The following is a 22,198-nucleotide window of genomic DNA, read 5'->3' on the forward strand; positions in this document are numbered from 1 at the left end:
AATGTCTTCAAGTTCTACTATACTAACATTCCAGAAAGGTTACAACAAATTGGATGGAAATGTAAAGTAGTAACCAACTAATCTTGAATAACAAAAACATTAACACAGAAAGCTTAACTAACAACAATAGGGTTAGTAAACCCTCAGATAAGGAATTCATGTTTCCATGGTGAGATACAACAACTTTAAAATTTTTTCTTTTATTGAAGTTCTTGTTGATCATTACATTATCCATTCTGTGGTAATAAGCAATATAAAATTTTAGTATGGGCCTGCAGTGGGGACATATTTGAGGAGTAGGAAATGGAAACAAGGGGGGAAATGGAGACAATGGTGGAGGGAAGGTGCCAGTTGTGGTGGATGTGATTGGTGTTGGAATATTGAATGCCTATAATGAATCACATGAACAACTTTGTAAATCACAGTGTTTAAATGATATGGGAAAAATTATTTCTAAACCACTCTCAGAAATGCTCAGGACTTACTCCTGGTTCTGTGTTCAGGGATCATTTCTGGTAGAGGTACCACATGAGGTGCCAGGGATTGAACCAGAGTCAGTTGCATAAAAGGAAAGTGTTTTAACCCCTTGATACCTACATAGTAAAGTAAAACTGAGGAATGCACATGGAAGTATATATTTTTACTTATTTTCTAACTTATTTCCCATAGAATGAATATTTGTTTAAATGTTGCATTTTTGAAATAGCTCTAGAAAAATTTTGACTTGAGTAGGTGGTACACCTCATACCATTAAAAGAGTAGAGTGCTTATACTTGCAGAATCTTTGAGCACTAATCAGCATGTAACAGCATTAAATCTATATGATTTTATTATTGACTTAGTGAAATGAAAATAAATATTAGTTAAACTCTAAATAGTTTTTTTAACATTTTTTTCAGTGAATCTATGACTTTCTTATTTCTCAAACTGTAAATAATTGGATTTAGCAAAGGAATAATGATAGTGTAAAACATGGAGTCCATCATGTCCTGCTCTTCCGACTGCGCAGACCTAGGGCGTATATACATATAAAGAAGAGGACCATAGTATAAAGACACAGATAAGAGATGGGCTCCACATGTGGAAAAAGCTTTCTTTATGCCTTCTAACGACTTCTTTTTTAATATTGTGAATAGAACAAGTGTGTAAGAAACAAGAACAATCATAATAGTGAATACCTGAATTGAACCAGAAAAAATAAAAACTATCAGAATATTAATTGATGGATCAGTGCAAGAAATCTTGAACAGTGGCTCAATATCACAGTAAAAGTGATGTACTATATTGTCATTACAGAAGGTTAATCTTAACAAAAATCCCGTGTGAATAAAAGCATGAATAATTCCACCTACAAATGATGAGACTATCAGCCAGATACAAAGTCTATTGGTCATAATCACTGGATAAAGTAGCGGGTTACAGATAGCTACATAGCGATCATATGCCATAGTTGCCAAGAGAAAACATTCTGTGGTTACCCCTATGGCAAAGGAAAAGAATTGTGTTATGCATTCAGAAAAGGAGATCAACTTATTCTTAGAGAAAAAGTTTATTAACATCTTGGGAGTTACTGTGGATGATATTGATGCATCCACGAAAGCTAAACTTCCAAGGAATAAGTACATGGGTATGTGAAGTTGAGAGTCATTCCAGATAAGAACAATAAGACCAAGGTTCCCCACAATGGTGATGATGTATATTGCTAAGAATACCAGAAACAATGGGATTCTCCACTCCTTTTGATATGCAAGTCCTGTGAGCACAAACTCTGCAATGACTGTTGTATTTTTCTTCTCCATGTGTCATTAGAAATCCCCTAAAATGAAATGCACTGTTTTAAAAAATATTCACTTTGAAAACATAAATAGAAGACTGGGGGAGCAGACTTGAATTGCTGTTTTCTTACAAGATTACCCAGCTACTTTCATATCTGATTGCTAAAATATTTGAAATCATTTGGGCACTTTATTGCTCTGAGTAATGGAAATAAACACAAAATTTTAGTTCAAGTGCAATGCAGGAATCAATAGATTAAAAATGGCATTAAAAGCATTGTTCATTTGGGGGAACATAATTGTGTATTGTAAAGAAGGTATAAAAGGTGGATTATCAGTAAAGGGAATAGAAAATTGATATGGATTTAAAATACATTATAGATCATGTAAACAATAAAAATTTTCACATGTTAGGGATGCACTGGTAACTTTCATAGTGCTTTGGAATTAATTTTTTGATAGTGTATATGATAGGCATCATAGAGCAAAACTTGGACTTTAGTAAATTCACTGTTTCAGGTCTAGTTTATACATCATTATAATTGTCTCAACAGAATTTTATGAATTATGAATTCTGAGGTATTGCTGCAGAAACTAAGTCAGTAAGTTCTAGAATACTATTTCAAAAGTAATTGTCCCCAGATGATTGGATAGCTAGTGAACCAACTTGTCTGTGAGTGATAAACAAAGTAAGAAAGCATCCCAGATAGAAATAGAATATTGAATTACTTGGCTTCAGTGATAAATATGAAGGAGAATGTCAGTGAAGAAGATGAACTTGATTACTTTCATTTCTTGATTACTGTGAGACAGATTACTGAGACATGGTGCATCATTTATAGTGTAGGTGTCTTCTAAATATCCAGGAAGGATTTATTTAGTAATCCGAGTCCAGTAGAATTTACTAGAAATAACATATTAGGAGTCACTGCTCTAGCTGAAAGGATACTCATGTATTCCCTTTCTTTTGGAAAATGTGCACAAAAAGAAAAGAATACATAGAAACTAGAGTATGTTATGTTAAAGATACTCTAGAGTCAATAAACAATATGCATTAGACTGCCAATATCTGATTTCCTTTTCTATGACATAGTTCTTGTGGCTTTCAGAAATTGCCACCTAATGAAAAAGCCAAAGTAGTGATAAACAGACTTTGTCATCTCATTTCTCATCAACCTTCATTCTTTTAGAGTAAAGTAACTTGCCTAGATTTGGTAAATCAAATCCATCCAATTTATGTCTGGAATATGGAGAAAGAAAAGGTACAATGACAATAGAAAATTTAGATGCAAGAACAGAAATGTAAAGACACTGTGAAATTCATCCTGTCCCCATCGCATCAACGTCATCAGAGTGAGAATTCATCCTGTTCACAACAGCAAGCACACAACTCTAATTGAGCAAATAATGGGACCTCCTTTTGTCTGCTGATTGGTTGATTTCTTTCCTTTCCTTCGCTATTTTTAGCCAAATCCCCCAATATTGAATTTAGATAAAATATCCCTGCAATTCATTCATTTCCTTCTGCATCTAACAGGTCTGGATTATACCACGGACTTATGTGAGACCAGGAGAGGATACCGAGAGAAGTAAGAAGAACCCAGAGAGCTGAGCACCACTATAAATTCAAAAAGTGAAAGAGACACTGGGATCTGGAGAGATAGAACAGCGGATTGCTTTGCGTGCCCCTGATCTGAGTTCAATCCTTGGTCTCTTGTACGGTCCCCTGAGCACTATCAGGAGTAATTCCTGAGTGCAGTCAGGAAGAACTCCTGAGCACTGCCGGGTGTGACCCAAAAACAAAAGAAAAGAGACACTAAGAAATTTGCCGTGAAACCATATCAAATACCAAAATAGATCTCACAGTCAAACAAAAATAAATCCGTTTTTGTTTATGTGTGAGATTTTGGAGGTCTATTCAGAGTAATTTTCATCTTATAGCTTTGAGGCCAGAATGCAATGAGAAGTGATCAAACAAACAGGAGAAGTGATTGAGCTGTGCATTGAAGGCTGAGATCATTTGGCATCTTTCTGCTTCTTAACACATGGATGAAGTTTTCAAAAAAGGTGATATAGGATGATAGTGAAAAAGTAACAAAAGTGGAAAGGAAATATGTTGGTGCAAGGAAAACATTAGGATCATGAGTAACAGATAGAAAATGACAGACACATAAATGGTCAGGAGACAACTCAGAGAATGCAGAGCTAAAGTCACCAAGAATAATAATAGGAAATAAAGGAAAAAAACTCAGAGACTTGAGAGGTGAAATGTTTAAGTTTGGTGTTCCTGAAAAGTTTAAAGGTCTGAGAAACTTTTTCTTTAAAAAAAAAGTTTAAATTTTTCAGTCTAAATTAAACTTTGACTGAAATTTTTATTTTGTAAACTTTCTGTTGTAATGTTTTCAGTGACTATTTTTTTCTAAAATTAAGCCTTGTAAAAAAATTAAACCTAGTAGTTTTTAAAAAATGTTAATTAACTTAAAACTTGTTTTTTCTATCACTCTAATGAATACAATGCCTTTCTAAAAATTGTCCAGGTCCTAGTTGAGAGAAGTCTCTCTCTCTGCTGTTGGGAGATTTGCTAATTTGTTTGTTTAAGCAGAATAAAAACTGAGCCTGACTGGACACTGAATAAACTTTTCCAGTGTAAAGTTCTTATTTTTTTGGTAAGAAAAGGTCTACCTACCCAGCAATTCAAACCATTATAAAATTGAAAACTCTCAAATTCAAGTTGTCTGTAGATTGCTACTAATTCATAATTATGGAAAGTGTAAAGGAAGGATACTGGTTAAATATTGAGTGATACATATATTTTATATGTAGGTAGTTATTATGTAACTACAAATATAGAGACCTGGTAATGTCTATTTGCAGTTCATAACACCTGTTTCTAATTTATATATATAGAATATTACTCATTAAAATTATTGTTATAGGCAGATGAAAGAAGAGAATTAATGTGCACACAATTTAGCTTGAAAAATATTTTTTGCGTTCCTAAGATAGTTTAATTTCACAGTAAGACAATGAGAGATACTAGGGTCTTTTTTGGAGAGTGGTTTTTTCCATTATACCTGTTGAAAAAAATTGAATGACGTTGACAGCTTGATTGCTTTATTTTGTCATGTATGTGTCCACAAGGAAGCTAAAAAACACATTCAATTTAGTGGAGTTTTTAGGCATAAATATCAATGGCTTTTTAGAGGCAAAATGAAGACAAATTTTTGGAATCAAATTGGACTCCTAGAACTTCAAAGCCTGACAATTGTATGTTTATATGTAAATCTGCATGGTGAGGATTTTGTTTTTGTTGAGTCATGATGAGATATACAGTTACAATAGCTTGAAATTTTTAATGGCTTGTTAAACAAACTGTATTTTATCAGAAACCATCAAATAGTGTCTTCTGTAAGAATCATATAACTGAAATTTTAAACTAACTTTTAATTTAGATTTCTAGTTCACAAAACGTACTTTATGAAATCATTATGGACAAGTTAACAAAGCACTGTAGCACTGTAGCACTGTCCTCCCATTGTTCATCAATTTGCTCGAGCAGGCCCAGTAACGTCTCCATTGTGAGACTTGTTGTTACTGTGTTTGGCATATCAAATACATCACAGGTAGCTCGCCAGGCTTTGCCAAGTGGGCGAGATACTCTCGGTAACTTGCCGGGCTCCCCAAGAGGGGTGAAGGAATTGAACCCAGGTTGGCCGGGTCAGCCGTGTGCAAGGCTACCTGCTGTCCTATCGCTCTAGCCCTAAGTTAACAAAACATGAAAAAAAAAAAACAATTTGGTATGACAGCTATTCAGAATATGAGATCCTGGACTCAAAATCTCCCACACAATTGAGTTTTTTCATTTCTACCTGATTATTTTCACATGTTAACATTTAAATTATTGCAAATTATATAACATTTAAATTTTTATATAGAAGACATAACAAATATTGTGCAAATCTTTTCCATCTTACCCATAACCTTAGAGATTTTTTTCCACAGTTAAGACTGAAGAAGAATGAAAACAGTAGCAGTGGAATAGCAAGCTCACAGACACTGATTCATTTCCGAGACTTCATTTCCTCACCTCAGGAAAAAGTTGTCATATAAATTTGTTTTGACACAAGAATCAACCAATAGTACACTTTTGTGCTTTTGCCAGAAGACGAAGGAGTGACGTATATACACCCCTGAGAACACAAAAGGTCTGCGCTTAGGACTCCCTTTCTATTGGTAAGTGTGCACTTAGGCAAGCATGAGAAGTCAGGCTGCCCCACAGGACCTTATAGTTCATGAAATCATAAGCATCAATTATTGTAGCTTGAGCAACATAATTTGAGCAATGTATTTGCACTTTATTTTCCACCACAAAAAAGTACTTCTGATCTGTTGATGGAAACTTCATTTTATTTAGAATTAGACCTCGTTCTCAGTGCATTGATGAATATGTTCTTGTCGAAGTTAATCATAGATCATTTTAATGACCAAAGTTCTGAATTTTTTCAAGTTCTAAAGCCAAGCATTATGCTCTTCATTTGAATTTCAGTTCACTTCTTTTTTCAGGCCTATAATTGTGTAAACTCAAAAAAGACCGCTGCGGTCTATATCTCCCGCTGCCCGCGTTCGGTAGTCTCACGCAGGTTCTCCCATCCCAGGGAGGTCGAAGGCGATGAACAGGCGAAGGAAGGAAATGAGGGCCAGGCTAGCTGGTCTTAGTTGCAGCTTATTCCATTCCCATCTCCATTCTCCTCTGACTCTCCTCTTGCTTCTTCCTCCACCATGCTACTTCATTCTCCTCCTCGATCCCCCTTCATTCTCTTTCTCGCTCTGGAATCTGGATCTGGATTCTGATCCCCTCGCCCACTCTTACAGTCTAGTTAAAATCCCCAAACCATGAGGGGTTGGGGTAACAATTACACATAGGTGTGGTCACAATCAATAGGGGTAAAGTTCTTTCCCTTGCGAAAGCTGCTTCTAGGACAGATTCTTATTATCAGATTGACCCACCCTAGAGCGGAATCCCCTGGATATGTTTCTCCTCTCCTTGTCCAGCAAACATATAAGCACACATATTATAAATCATTTTGTATGGATTCAGTAAGAAATACCTTAAACTAATAGAATTGCTCTCCTAGGGCCATCTCAATCTCAGACTACAGTGCTCAGGCCAGATAGTCTTTCCTATCCCTAGCAGGGTCCTAGACTCGTCGTTACTTTTGGATCATGACAGCATTTGTCTATGATCAAACTCTTAACTTATAGTTAAGAATCTTGGTACTTTGGCCTGGCCCATTTCGATGTCAGGGTAGCTCACTGCTTGCCCTGGGTCCATTCAGTCCCTCGTCGGGACCCTGCTTTTGGGGTGTTAGGAACTAAGAACAACTGAGGCTTAAGTTGAGAAAGCAGATGCCCAGGAGTGAATAATATTCAAAGCCAATTAAATCCTAAGTTACAAAGCGTAATATTAACTGTCTTTCTGTATCTATACAAAAAGAACATTGCATTAAAGTAAACTATTCAAAAGACATAAGGAGAGGAGAAAGGCAATATTAACTTATAATACAGTTTCAGTGTCCTAGAAGGATCTGACCTTACAAATGAACAGAGCCTGGTTAGGGGGAAAAGCTGATTAACTGGTTGGGGAAGAGAGCAGAGAGAAGTGGTTACAGATAAACAAAGGAATGGGAGTGACTCGGGAGCACTGTGATGGGTGTAATCTGATAAACCTAAGCTCCTTGTGGCAAGGGAGAAAGGACAAAGCAATGTCATCCTACATATAATAACTCTCTACTTGATGCTAAAATCTGATGAGAAATCTTATTAGCCTGTGTTCAGAGTCAGTGCACAGTGAAAACAAAATGAAGAACCAAAATAACAAAATATCTAGACACTGTTTCCTAAATTTTTTCCTGTAAATCTACTGGAAATATGTACATATGTGTTATATGTACATATATGTATATTTTAATGCATATTCTGTTTTAGTAGGTCCAAGGTGGGCCCAAAAGTTTTCCTTTCTAACAATGTGATGTCTGTGGACACTTACATCCCCATGTGCGTATAAAATTGGAATATCTAAAATATTACAGACCCCAAATTACTGGAGAAAGACAATACAATAAGTGTTGCTAACATGAATATAAAGAAACAACGTTGGGTATTTTGTTGTAATATTGAATGTGATCAACATAGAGAGGGAGAGTAAAATGGAAATCTGCCACACAGGCAGGGGGTGGGTGGGAGAGGGGTATTCTGGGGTTCTTGGTAGTGGAAAATGTGCACTGGTGAAGGGATGGTTGTTTGATCATTGTATGACCAACCGAGTCTTGAACTGAAGGCTTTGTGAGTGTTCTCACGATGATTCAAAAAAAAAAAAAAAGAAATAGGTTTCCAGAGAAGGAGTCAACATGGATTCTTGAGATTACACTGGGGCAACTCCTGGGAAAAATACACATGTATCTTGAAAAGTCTTTCTAGCTAATAATATGTTTAAAATAAAATTTTATTGATGCATTTTAAAATAAAAGAATTCTACTATAAAAAAAACCAGGATGTGCATTGCAACAGGAAGGTCAGAATGTGAAGTATCACATGTACCTTGGAAACTTGATCAGGGACTTTAGTGTTTCCATTCACTGTATCACTGTCACTGTCATCCTGTTGGTTTTCGAATTACTCAAGTAGGCGGCAGTAATGTCTCTATTCCTCCCAACACTGAGATTTTAGCAGCCTCTTCTTACTCGTCTTTTCCCAGTGATTGAATGCTCTTTCAGGATCAGGGGAATGAGAGCTATTGTCATTACTGTATTTGGCATATCGAATATGCCACAGGGAGCTTGCCAGGCTCTGCCCGTGCAGGCGGGATACTCTCAGTGGCTTGATGGGCTCTCCAAGAGGCATAAATGGGTAGGAAGTGTCTTATAATGTGTTGCAGTCCAGAAAGCAGCCTACACTGCTGCGATGGTTGGGCAGTGGAGGTTGGTTGCAGGGGCTGGGTCCCTTGGGGTGGGGAGGGCTCTCACCAGCCCCACAGCCTGGCTCAGAGTCCGGTGGCATTGTTCTGGGAGCCTCCTTTTATACTCCTGTCTGGGAGAAGCATTCATGAGTTCTGGAGCATGGCCGATGAGGCGATTATTTGGTGCCGGCAGGGTATGGCTTATGGATGTGATCCCTGAGTCACTGGAGACTGGGGGAAGCAGGCAGAGGATCTCTTATGCAGGTTCTATAGAGTCCAGAGTCAACAGTGTTTCCATTTAATTAAGGAAATCTGATGGATTCAAAATAGAGAGAGAGGCAATAAATTTAGATTTGCCTTTTACACATTAACAGAGGAATTTATCAGTAAAAAAGTTCATTCTGAAAATTAAAATTCAACTTATTCTACTTGTGAAATTTTGATTTGTAATATAAAGAGTAAAACAAAGAGCCTAACTCCACTTGTATCATGACTCTATAGAGGTAAATGCAGTCTTCCTTCTTCGATATTCGCCTTTAAAAAAATGAGAAAATATCATAAATAAAAACAAAAAGTGAAGAAGTAGAATAAATAAATCAGGATTCATTGCAAAGTACTGCTGAAGGACTTGAGTAAGCAATATGATATTCACAAGCTGGACTTAATATAAACATCACACTCAATTAACTTTTGTGGAAGAAATAGGAATTTGAATTTATGTTTTTTGCATGCCAGTTTTCCCAATCATTTATCAACCAGGCTTTCCTTTCTCCACTTCATATTCTTAACTCCTTTGTGAAAGATTGGCTGACTATACACCTAAGGATTTGTCTCTGGGCTACACAAAATTAAGAATCTTTTGCCCCACAAAAGAAATAATAGAACAGAGTAAAAAGACACCCCACAGTCTGGGAGAAAATATTTTCTAACCACTGATCTGAGTAATAGCTAATATCCAATTTTTTTTCAACAATATTATCTCCCTTTCTGGGAAAAGAATCACTGTATCACTGCATCACTGTCAATCCTATTGTTCATAGATTTACTTGAGCGGGTACCAGTAACCTTTTCATTCATTCCAGCCCTGAAATGTTAGCAGCCTCTCCTTACTCGTCTTTCCCAACACTGCCATATTGGAGGCTCTTTCATGGTCAGGGGACTGATACCTGTTATTGTTACTGTTTTTGGCATATGCCACAGGTAGCTTGGGGGTGGAGCCCAGCAGCTGACCTCCACTACCCAACGGCTGCCATGCTCCAGGCTGCTTTCCATATGCTCCAGTCTAGCCTCGTGCATGAGTGAATTCCCACGGAACCCAGATAATGAGGAACTTTGTGACTTTGTACTCTGGGTTCAAGAGGAGCTGGGAGCAGAGATCCTCTGCCTGCTTCCCCCAGTCTCCAGTGACCCAGGGATCACACCCATAAGACACCTCCTGCCAGCACCAGATAATCTTTTTTATCAGCCACCCTCCAGAACTCATGGGCTGCTTCTCCCGGAAGAGAGCATAAAATGAGGCCTCCATAACCATGCCACTGGACTCCGTGCCAGACTGTTTTCACTCAGGGCGCCCCAGAAGGGTCGGGTGAGAGCACTCCCCACCTCAAGGGACCCAGTTCCAGCAGCCGACCTTCACTACCCAACCGCTGCCACCACACTCCAGACTGCTTTCCACAGGCTCAGGACAAGCCTCAAGCATGAGTGAACATATTCCTGAACACATCATAAGACACTTCCTACCCGTTTTCCAAAATTACCACACCATATTTGATGGGGTTAAGACAGTAAGCAACAAATCATAGAGGGAAATAAATACATGTATATATACATATAAATTTGTGTATATATATATACATAAATTTGTATATATATATATACATGCCTCTTGGAGAGCCTGGCAAACTATTGAGAGTATCCCACCTGCATAGCAGAGCCTGGTAAGCTGGGAAAAGAATAGTATTTTTTATTTTATGTTCAGCATACATGAATCATGACTTTGATGGTTTCTTTTTGGGGGCTGAAGTATGGTTTATTGGAATATTTTAAGTGGTAAACTGATAATAATTATTGTGATGGATAATTTTATGAGTCATACTCACTAATTAATTACTTTTCCAGATATCTAAGGTTGTTTTTGGAATTGTTTGGGAGTGTTTCTAGCAATGATTAGTACTTAGTCAATGATCTGGACTTAACAGTTGTATCTTGCCAATGTGAAATGCATCATCCAGTTTATTGAGCACAGAGGGAATATTTCAGGAGAACTAAAAGGAGGCAAATGACCTAGCCTAATCTTCTGAAGTGGACAGCAGAAATATATCACTATCACCCTGTTTTCATCAATTTGCTCAAGCGGGTGCCAGTAATGTCTCCATTCATCCCTGTCACGTGCTAGTGTAGTGTAGCACAAGTAACATCATTTATTTAAATACTTATTTTTTTCCTCCAAGTACTGCCAGGAGTAAATCCTGGGTGTGGAGTCCCCCCCAAAAAAGATAAAGATATACTCATATTTTTATCACATTAAGTTAATGATCAGCAACAATTCAAAATTAATATCAGGGGGCTGGAGCGATAGCACAGTGGGTAGGGCGTTTGTCTGCCCGCGGCCCACCTGGGTTTGATTCCCAGCATCCCATATGGTCCTCCAAGCACTTCCAGGAGTAATTCCTAAGTTCAAAAGCAAGGAGTAACCTCTGTGCATCGCTGGTGTGATCCAAAAAGCGACAATAATAATAATAATAATAATAGTAATAATATCAGACTGCTCAGTAGGTGTGAGGGTTCAGTTCATGGTGGAGAGATATGACAAGAGATGTGTGCAGCAAAATAAATCTGAAAAAGAAGGACTCGTCTGCATGGTTTTCAGTGATAAAAACAGTGTTAGTGGGAATGTAATGCATAGACATTGGGATTGTGTGGGAAAATATATATTTTTTAATTTTTAAGACACTGATTTACAAAGTTGTTCATAATAGAGTTGTTCCAGGCACACAATGATTCAACAACGATCCACCACCAATGTCCCCTTTCCTTGGGGCAAAAGATTTAAACCAAAATTTAAGTGAAAGTACCTCATAAATTCCAGAATAAATGCAGATACAAGTATTAAGACATACATAAAAACACAAACGTGTTTCACATCAGATAAAGATATTTGTAAAGCTGTATATATCATAATAATTATACACATCTGTGAAAGTATAATCACTTATTTATGCGAACATAACTCTAGGGCTAGAGTGATAGCACAGCGGTAGGGCATTTGCCTTGCGTGCAGCCAGCCCAGCCCAGCCAGGTTTGATTCCTCTACCCTCTCGGAGAGCCCAGCAAGCTACCGAGAGTATCTCGCCTGCACGGCAAAGCCTGGCAAGCTGCCCATGATGTATTTGATATGCCAAACACAGTAACAACAAGTTTCAAAATGGAGACGTTACTGGGCCCGTTCGAGCACAGACCTGAAAATAGATGGCAGATTCTAATTGAACAATAAAGAATGCAAGAAACAACCCGTTTCAATTCATTTATAGAGTAAAAACCTGAAAATTCTTTTTCAGTCTTCCTAAACACTAGACACTATGATATTATAAAAATCTTCCTGGTATTAGAACATTTTAATACATTTGTAGAATGTATTAAACATTTTTTTGGTGAACACACTTTCCTACAATACTCATGACTTGTTATTCTGTTTTCTTTATATTATTCAATTACATTTATTATTTATTTTGGTTTGAGGGCCATACGTGGCAGGGCTCAGGGCTCTGCATTCAGGAATCACTCCTGAAAGGAGTGAGCTCAGGAGACAATATGAGGTGCTGAGGATTGAATCTGAGTCTCTGCTAGTAAGGCAAGTGCCCTATCCACTGTATTATTTTCGAACTTATCACTTCATGCTTCTTAGTTAAGGAAAATAAATACCATTTTCTTTCTATTCCTACACGATGCTCTCTCTCTCTCTCTGACCTTATCAACTCAGTTCATGAGTCTGATCACTTAGTTTCCTGACATTGTGAACATTTTAAAAAACCCAGCAACACTGACTCAGCACTGACTCAGACAGGTAGTAAGGACCTTGAGCAGGCAACACATTTCTCATGGTACTCATAGATGCATATTGAATATGAGCATCATTTTATCACTTAACACTCCCTTTACTGTCTCATCTCTCTTCTTGGGTTTTCCTCAACTGTTTTTCAGTGATGTGAGCACTGGATCCCCACCAGCAATGCAGTTTCATTATGTCTAAAATTAAATAAAATTTAAAATATTGTCAGAGCTAATAGAACTCCTAAGACTCATCTAATTGATTCTAATAACTAAACCAACACTATGAATTTAAAAGTGTGAAGACAGGATCAAAGAGGTATAGCGGGGATTGAGTCCATCCCTAAATAAATGATAACATAAAAGTGATGAATATTCAGGTTGGAGGACAGGGCAGTTATATTACTATCAAATATATTACTCAAGAGCTTTTCGAAAGTAAACACTGTTGAAACACTTACAAAGTATATAAGAAAATCTATACTAGGAAGCACACAAAGAAGTAAATGTTTTCATTTGCTTACTGCTTCAGTTGTTCTAGTATGTGTGTCATGAAACTTTAATTATATTTGGCATATTTGTTATACCAATACAAATATTTAAGGACTATAGAATGACCTAATGATCACCATGACTGTATCACTGTCATCCCATTGTTGTCAATTGCCTTGAGCAGGCGCCAGTAACGTTTCTATTCTCTCTCTCTCTCTCTCTCTCTCTCTCTCTCTATATATATATATATATATATTTGTGATTCGTTGCCTAATGTCTGAACCCCATAAAATATGGTGTGGCAATTATGAAAAATGGGTAGGATGCAGCCGTGCGATCAGAGTCTGAAGCAGCCTGGACCTAATGATCAAGATATTAAAAGAATATGACATTTGTACGTGAAAAACTTTGAAGACTAATCATCAAGTAGTTACATTTAATGTGTAAAATTTATTACTATTTTGTTTTCTTTTGAATCACCATGAAATACAGTTACAAAGTTGTTCATGATTGGGTTTCAGTCATACAATAAATTTAATGAATTTATTTAATGCCTATTTATTGAATATTTTGTGAATAATTATTTAAATGCTATGTCAATAAATATTTTAATGATATGAGAACAGTTATTAATATAAGATTTAAATATTCCTCTTTAAGATTTTGATTAGTGAATCTATGACTTTTCTGTTTCTCAGGCTGTAGATAATTGGATTTAATAAAGGAATAATGATCATATAAAATACAGAGTATGTCATATCTTGACCACCTGATTGTGCTTCTCCAGGACGTACATATATGAAAAGAAGAGGACCATAATATAAAGCCACACATAAGAGATGGGCTCCACAGGTGGAGAACGCTTTCCTTATACCTTCCAAAGACTTCTTTTTTAAGACTGTAAAGAGAACAAGTGTGTAAGAGACAAGAACTGTCATAATGGTGACTACTTGAATTGAACCAGCAAAAATAAAAACTATCAAAATATTAATGGAAGGATCAGTACAGGAGATCTTAAACAATGGCTCAATGTCACAATAAAAGTGAGGTATTACATTGTCATTGCAGAAAGTTAATCTCAACAACAAACCTATGTGAAGAAAAGCATGAATAATGCCAGCTCCATAGGATGAGACTGAGAGACGAAAACATAGTTTATTGCTCATAATGACTGGATACTGTAAAGGTTTGCATATAGCTACATAGCGATCATATGCCATGCATGCCAAAAGGAAACATTCTGTGGTTACTCCAATAGCAAAGAAAAAAAATTGTATCATGCATTCAGTAAATGATATGATCTTATTTTTGGAGAAAAAGTCAAACAGCATCTTGGGGGTCACTGTGGATGACAACGTTGCATCAATAAAGGCTAAACTTCCAAGGAATAAGTACATGGGAATGTGCAGTTGGGAGTCATTCCATATAAGAACAATGAGACCGAGGTTCCCCATCATGGTCATGAGGTAGACTGTCAAGAACATCAGAAATAATGGGATTTGCCACTCCTGTCGATATCTAAGCCCTGTGAGAAGAAACTCTGAAACCAATGTTGTATTGTCGGTCTCCATGTATCACTGGATATCACCTAAAATGAAATGCATTACAGTTTACAAAAATATTCACTGTGGAAGAAAAACTGACAGTTGGAGATCATTGAAAACACATCATATGACTATCAGAATACAATCTTAAAATTATAAATGATTATAGTACATGAAAATGATTCTATGATTTTAAGAAATGGAAATAACCACAGTTTTAGTTCAAGTGTATGAAGGAAATAGAATAAAAAACTGAAAAGTTATTCTAAGCATCTTTAAATTTTTACAGGAAGTAGATTTAGATTCCAAAAATGGATGTTTAAAGAATTTATCTAGAAAACAAACAAGATGTCATCTGCTTGATACATAAAATACACTGATGGCTTTTGAGTGTTTTGGCATGATTTTTTGATAGCACAAAAATTAGACATCATGTGGTGAATATGGAGATTGGAGTAAAATTATTATTATTTTTTATTTTATTGAATCACCATGAGATAGTTACAAGCTTTCATGTTTGGGTTACAATCACACAACCATCAAACACCCATCCCTCCACCAGTGCATATTCCCCACCACCAATATCCCTGGAATACTCCCCCCCTTTTCAACCCTCCCCCTGCCTCCATGGCAGACAATATTCCCCATACTCTCTCTCTAATTTTGGGCATTATGGCTAGCAATACAGACGCTGAGAGGTCATCATGTTTGGTACATTATCTACCTCCAGCACACATTTCCCATCCCGACTGATTCCTCCAGCCATCATTTTCTTGGTGATCCTTTTTCCATTCCAGCTGCCTTCTGCTCATCTGCTCCTCTGCTCATGTGGCAGGCTTCCAGCTATGGGGCAATCCTCCTGACCCTTGTATTTACTGTCCTTGGGTTTCAGCCTCATGTTAAGTTATTCTACACTCCACAAATGAGTGTAATCCTTCTATGTCTGTCCCTCTCTTTCTGACTCATTTCACTTAGCATGATACTCTCCAAGGGGGCTAGAAAGCACAACGGCAGGGCATTTGCCTTGTGCACAGCCAGCCTGGCCGAGCCGGGTTCGATTCCTCCACCCCTCTTGGAGAGCCCAGCAAGCTACCGTGAGTATCTCGCCTGGACGGCAAAGCCCGTGATGTATTTGATATGCCAAACACAGTAACAACAAGTCTCAAAATGGAGATGTTACTGGGCCCGCTCTAGCAAATCAATGAACAACAGGACAGTGACAGTGACAGATACTCTCCACGTGATTGGAACAAAATTAAAAGGCTGTATTCACCATCAAGTGATTTCCAACTTAATTATACTTCAGAATTGTCTGGCAGGATTTTGCAAAGTATAGAATTTGAGGTATTATTGCAGAAATTCATTCTGTTTGTAAGAGTGAGTTCTAGCATTCTATTTCAAAAGTAATGCTTCCCAGATGATTGAATTACATGTGAAATAGCTAGTCTTTGTATGATCAGATCTTCTACAATACATACAAAACGATAACTTGAAAAGAAATAGTCACTTGCATTCAGTGACAGGTATGAAATGAAGTCTCTGTTTAGGAAAGAAATTACTTAATTGTTACATTGGTGCTCATTAAATATTGAGAACAACTATTAAGTCACGGGGGATGATTTGTGAGATAGATGATCATTCTCTAAACATCAAAGTGAACTTATTTAGTAGAATGAGTTCACAAGAGGTAAATAGAAATAACATGCAAGGAGTCATTGTGTCATTAGTTGAAGGCATAATTATGGTAGACTTTTCCTTCAGAGAACGTGCTGAGTTGATAAAAAAATAAAAGAAACATGAGGAAATTATGCTAAAGATATTATAAAGGTTAATGCATATTATTTACTAGACCTTCTCTTTTCTCTAAATATAATCTTGCTCTCCTGAAGAGATTACCATCCATCAGGAAACCCATGATCTATAAACAAATTTTTTCATCCTATCGTTGCAACTGATTGAAGAGACTTATCTAGATTTGGCAAACAAAGCCACCAAATCTATATCTTAGAAAGAGAAGAAGGACAGGGAGAGTGACAGATGAAAACATTAGGATCAAAGGCAGCACATGAAAACTTCTCCCCAAACAAATGTTGCATCCATCACAATGTCAGTGTTGGAAGACAATTCCACTCACAAATGCAGTAACAACTATTATTGAACTACTACTGGGACAAGATTTTGACTGCAGACTGTTATTTTTCTTCCTTTATTGCTTACTTTCTCAGATGAATATTCAACTATTAAATTTAGTTACAATTTCCATGTGATTAACTGATTTCCTCCTGCATCTAAGAGACCTGGTTCATATCAAGGAAAGATTCATGAAAGGCTAAAAAGATACTGAGGAAGGTTCTGAAAGAAGCAGGAGAAACCCAGGAAGCTGCACATTATATGCTCTAAATAGAAAAAACACAGTTATTTTGCATATCCACATTTTAGCACACACATAATAATCCCACAATGCACTGCTTTTTTTCCATTTCTACCTATTTTCACATATTGTAAACCTAATTGATGTTATTTAAATTATAAAGCATTTAATTTTTTTCTAGAAGAAATAGTATGCAAATAATTTTTCTCTTACCTAAGTCTTATGAGAAACCATAGAGATCCTTTCAACTGGGGTAAAACAGGAGAATATGCAATAGCACTGGAATGACAATAATGAACGTGATAATATGCTGATTCATTTTAAGACTTGGTTTCCTCACCCAAGAAAACGTTGTTCATATAAGTTTGTTTTGATCGGAGACAACCAATAGTACAACTGTGTGCTTTTGCCAGAAGAGGAAGGACTGAGGTACTAAACTCCCCTGACAATACACAAGGACTCCCTTTAGAACAAAACTCAATTTTTCTACTGGTCAGTATGCACTTAGGAAAGCTTAAGTAGCCAGATTGTCTCACAGGACATTGCTTATCCATGAAACCATAAACTAAGAGTTACTGTATAAAGTTCTATTGTCAACAATTCAAAGTGAACTTTATGTCACTATTTTCCACCACAGAAATTACCTCCAACATATTCAGAAATTATTTTATTTAGAAAGTGTTTTCCTGAGTACATTAATTAGTATGGTATTATGTAAGATAATTATAGATTTTTTAAAGTCGTATCCAGGGAGATAAGTATGGGTGGGTGAATACTGGGGCCAAAGAGGCTATGTCAGTGACTCTGCAATTTACCTTAAGTTGGGGAAACGAGGAATTCAGAATATAGTGGTGACATGTTTCTATTTGTCTTTTATGCTCTAACAGAAAAAGCTTTCAGTGACCCTTTGTTCCAAAAAAGGTTATGTCACCTTATTATGAAATTTTGATGTGGTATCTAATGAATAAAATGAGTCTATCCTCCACTTGAATTCTGATTCTATAGAGGGAAAGTAAATTCATCTTTTTAGTAGCCTCAGTCAAATTTTCCTGCTCTTCAGATTTGTAAATAAAATACTGTAAAGAACAGTGGCATAGCTAAAAGAAGACGCACTGTGAAATGTTTCAGAAGGCTTGAGTAAGCAATATGATATGGAGATAAAGGGATTAGTATAAGCAGAAAGGCATAAATTTATAAATTTATTGCTTTCTTAAAACTCTGTATATTTATATATTTATTTATAAACTCTCTTTACTGACTATTTCTGAGTGCAAAAGTTCTAATGCTGCTTCCAATATTGAATGTATTTTGTGTGTGTGTGTGTGTGTGTGTGTGTGTGTGTGTTTTATTAGTGAAACACCATGAGGTATAGTCGTAGACTTACAAATTTTTGTGCTTGGGTTTCAGTTATACAATGATCAAGTACCCATCCCTCCACCAGTGCCCATCCTCTACCACCAAGGGTCCCAGCATGCCTCCCACCCCCCATAACCCCTATCCCACCCTGCCTCTGTGGCAGGGCAATGTATTTTTAACTTTAGCCATTTTCTCATTGTGGTTATAATTTGTATTTTCTGATAAGTAGTGATGTTAACCGAATTCTTTTTTTGTATTCTATTTGATATCTGCATTATATTTTCCAGTGAAGGACCTATTAAATGATTTTCTTCATTTAAAGTCTGATATTTTTGTTCCCTAATAATTTTACTTTCAGAGTTCTTTACAGGTACTGTATTTTCACATATTTTCTGACAATATTTAGTTTGTCTTTCATCTTAGCTATTTTTTAATAAGTAATTCTTTTTTCTCTTTTTAAATTTATTTAATTTTTCATTTATTTATTTTTATTAGTGAATCATCCTGGGGTACAGTTACAAACTTATGAACTTTCGTGTTTGCATTACAGTCATACAGTGATAGTTTACCCATTCCTCCACCAGTGCCCATTCTCCCCCACCCATGTTTCCAGCAACCCTCCCACCACCCCCACCCAATCCCCCACCACCTCACCCCGCCTCAGTGGCAGGGCATTCCCTTTTATTCTCTCTCCTTAAAAAAGTAATTCTTTTAAGTAAAATTTACCATTTTTTTAATTAGTTGTTACTTGGATGTTATATTTCTAGTTTCTCCATTTCCTTCTAAAACCCATTTTGAGTTTATGTTTTATAGTTTGTAAATCCAGGCTCATTTTTGCTTATAAACATTCAGATCCAGCATCATTTACTTAAATAAGGCATTCTCCAGATATATTCCCAGAAGTGGTATGCGGGATCATTTGGAAGGTCAATTTCTAGTTTTTGGAGGACTGTCCATACTGTTTTCCAGAAAGACTGGACTAGTGGACATTCGCACCAACAGTGAGACAGCGTCCCTTTTTCTCCACATTCACACCAGCACCGGTCGCTTTTGTTCTTTTGAATGTGTGCCAGTCTCTGTGGTGTGAGATGATATCTCATTGTTGTTTTGATTTGCATCTCGCTGATGACTAGTGATGTGGAGCATTTTTCATGTGCCTTTTGGCCATTTGTATTTTCTTTTTGAGGAAACTTCTGTTCCCTTTTTCTCCCCATTATTTGATGGGTTTGGAGGTATTTTTCTTGTACAATTCTCCTAGTGAAATAATGCTTTCTCTACCAAATTTTCTGTGTAATTTTGTACAGTATCTGTTCTTCATAAATTTTTCTTTTTAAAAATTTATTTATCCATTTTAATTTTTTTTTATCAACTCACCATAGGATATACATTACAAAGTTGCTCATGATTGAGTTTCCATCATACAATGTTCTAACACCTGCTCCTTCACCAGTGTATATTTCACACCACCAATGTCCCTAGTTTCACTCCACCTACCCCAGACTCACTCTTTCTTCTTCTCTCTCTCTCTCATCTCTCTCTCACTTCCTCTCTCTCTCCATTTCTTCTGGGCGTTATGGTTTTCACTACAGTTAATAAAAGGTTATCATGTTTGTCCCTTTACCTACTTTAAACACTCAGATCTTGTCCAGATCAATCATTTCCAACTATCATCATCATACATCACAGTAGTCCATTTTCTATCCCAACTGCCCTCTACCCAGACCAACTACTTGTGGCAAGCTTCCAGTCATAGACCAGTTCTCCTGGACCTTTGCTGTCTTCAGGAATTAGTCTCATACTATGTTTTTTTTTTTATTATATTCATGGTGACTTTATTGCCCTTTCATTATTTTTAATGTAGCTTTCTATTCTGATGTTTTTTCTATCACTTTAATTTAGCAATCACATGAGTATAAATTATTAAGTCAATGTGGTTTTTATCTTGAGAAAACAAACAAAAGTTTTGTGGCTTTACGGAGAGAGGGAAGAGGAGGAGTATAACAAATCCCATGCCCTCCAACTAGATATTCGCCCTCCCAGATAGAAAGGTGTCTCTGATAGAAAGTATTTTTTGGAATGAACTCTAAGTCAAGGAAATACCCCTAATTTTGATTCTTCTAGGGAAGGGTGGAGAAACTTAGTTTTCTGCCAACAGTGATTTGGATATTAGTAACACCATTTGTGGGTCTCATATTGCTGGCTGACCAGTCAGAAGGAAGCCCTTGGGAAGCATGAGTGTCTGTTCTCTCCAGACTCAGCCCTGTTCTAAGTATTTAAGGGAATGACATGAAGTTTAGGTTAAGTTTGTAGAGCTTTCATTGACTTTAGCTAGAGGTAATAATCTAAATGCCAGCGAGATACAAATTGTGAAGGTCTTTTCTATCTTTTGAAATCTTATGTGAATATCTTAGAGAGGCCTATTTTTATTTAAAAATTTTTTAAATTGAATCACCATGAGATACAGTTAGATAAATACACAGGATAGGATCCTAATACCTGAGGGATGATATATCCTGAAGTTTACAAAAATCAGCAGATACTATTGTCTATAATTTACCTGATAAAATTGATATATATATTTTAATTTGCGCCTTCTACTTCTCTATATTTCTCCTCACTGTTCCTTTCTTTCTTTCTTTCTTTCTTTCTTTCTTTCTTTCTTTCTTTCTTTTTTTCTTTCTTTCTTTCCTTTCTTTTTGGGTCACACCAGGCGATGCACATGGGGTTACTCCTGGCTCATGCACTCAGGAATTACTCCTGGCAGTGCTCGGGAGACCATAGGGGATGCTGGGAATCGAACCCAAGTCTGCGGCGTGCAAGGCAAAAGCCCTACCCTTTGTGCTATCGCACCAGCCCCCACTATTCCACTTTTTATCTAATCTCCACTTTCATTATTATTAGAAAAAATTTACCAGAGTGTTATAGTTTATGCTTTTTATTTGATTTATTCATCAATTTAGTTACTCTCCAAGTAAAAGATGTCTTAAGGCACTTCAGTTGAGTCTGAAAACTTGAAAAGTTGCACTGTGTAATATGTTGGCTCAATCAACCAACTTCAAACAGAAACATGCAAGTTTTTGCCCCAGTACAGTGCAAACTACTCTACTTAACTTTAAAAGAGTTCGTAGAGTTAAAAGTTGCAAATTCTCAATGATGCAGTTTTAAAAGAAGATTTCACTTTCTAAAAAACAAAGAATTTAGTTTAAGGTAATATAAAACATTCTCCAATTAAAAAGTATTCATTTAACTGACTTCTATCACATAACACCCAGAAACTCCCCTATGTATTAGTGGACCAGAGTAATAGTATAAAGTAGGGAGGGTTGCAAGGTGTTGCCTTGTTTGCATGACCTGGATTCAATACCCAGCAACCCATATATTTCCTCTAGTCTTCCCCATCCCCACCACCCAGAATGAGAATGTGCAATAAATTAATAAATCACTTTCACTCAGAGTTACAGAAATTTGGAAAATAATACCCCCATACTTAATGGTGAAAGTGTCCACTTTTAAGATTTAAAACACAATTCAACAGTAATATTTATTGGAAAGGACTACCCCAGCAGTACTTGTGGGCTACTTATAGACCAATCTCCAGGGATCATATCTAATGGCGTTCAGGGGACCAGGTGATGCTGAGGAAGAAATCTGCGTTTCA

At 36.7% G+C, this 22,198-nt stretch overlaps 2 protein-coding genes across 2 annotated transcripts; both read right to left on the bottom strand.

Moving 5' to 3' along the window:
• Positions 1 to 863: 863 nt before the first annotated feature.
• Positions 864 to 1,799, bottom strand: LOC130045693 (olfactory receptor 5H2-like). The gene has a single exon (XM_056138540.1). The coding sequence runs from the start codon at positions 1,797 to 1,799 to the stop codon at positions 864 to 866; it is 936 nt and encodes a 311-aa protein (XP_055994515.1).
• Positions 1,800 to 13,910: 12,111 nt separating this feature from the next.
• Positions 13,911 to 14,840, bottom strand: LOC130045694 (olfactory receptor 5H2-like). Its single transcript, XM_056138541.1, has one exon. It carries the CDS (start codon positions 14,838 to 14,840, stop codon positions 13,911 to 13,913), a length of 930 nt encoding a protein of 309 aa, XP_055994516.1.
• Positions 14,841 to 22,198: the final 7,358 nt, after the last annotated feature.

Source organism: Sorex fumeus, unplaced genomic scaffold, assembly GCF_029834395.1.
Source record: "Sorex fumeus unplaced genomic scaffold, SorFum_2.1 ptg000129l, whole genome shotgun sequence".
Classification (NCBI taxonomy): domain Eukaryota; kingdom Metazoa; phylum Chordata; class Mammalia; order Eulipotyphla; family Soricidae; genus Sorex; species Sorex fumeus.

Coding starts and splice junctions, on each gene's coding strand:
- LOC130045693 (XM_056138540.1), bottom strand. CDS start 1,799: ATGGAGAAGAAAAATACAACAGTCATTGCAGAGTTTGTGCTCACAGGA.
- LOC130045694 (XM_056138541.1), bottom strand. CDS start 14,840: ATGGAGACCGACAATACAACATTGGTTTCAGAGTTTCTTCTCACAGGG.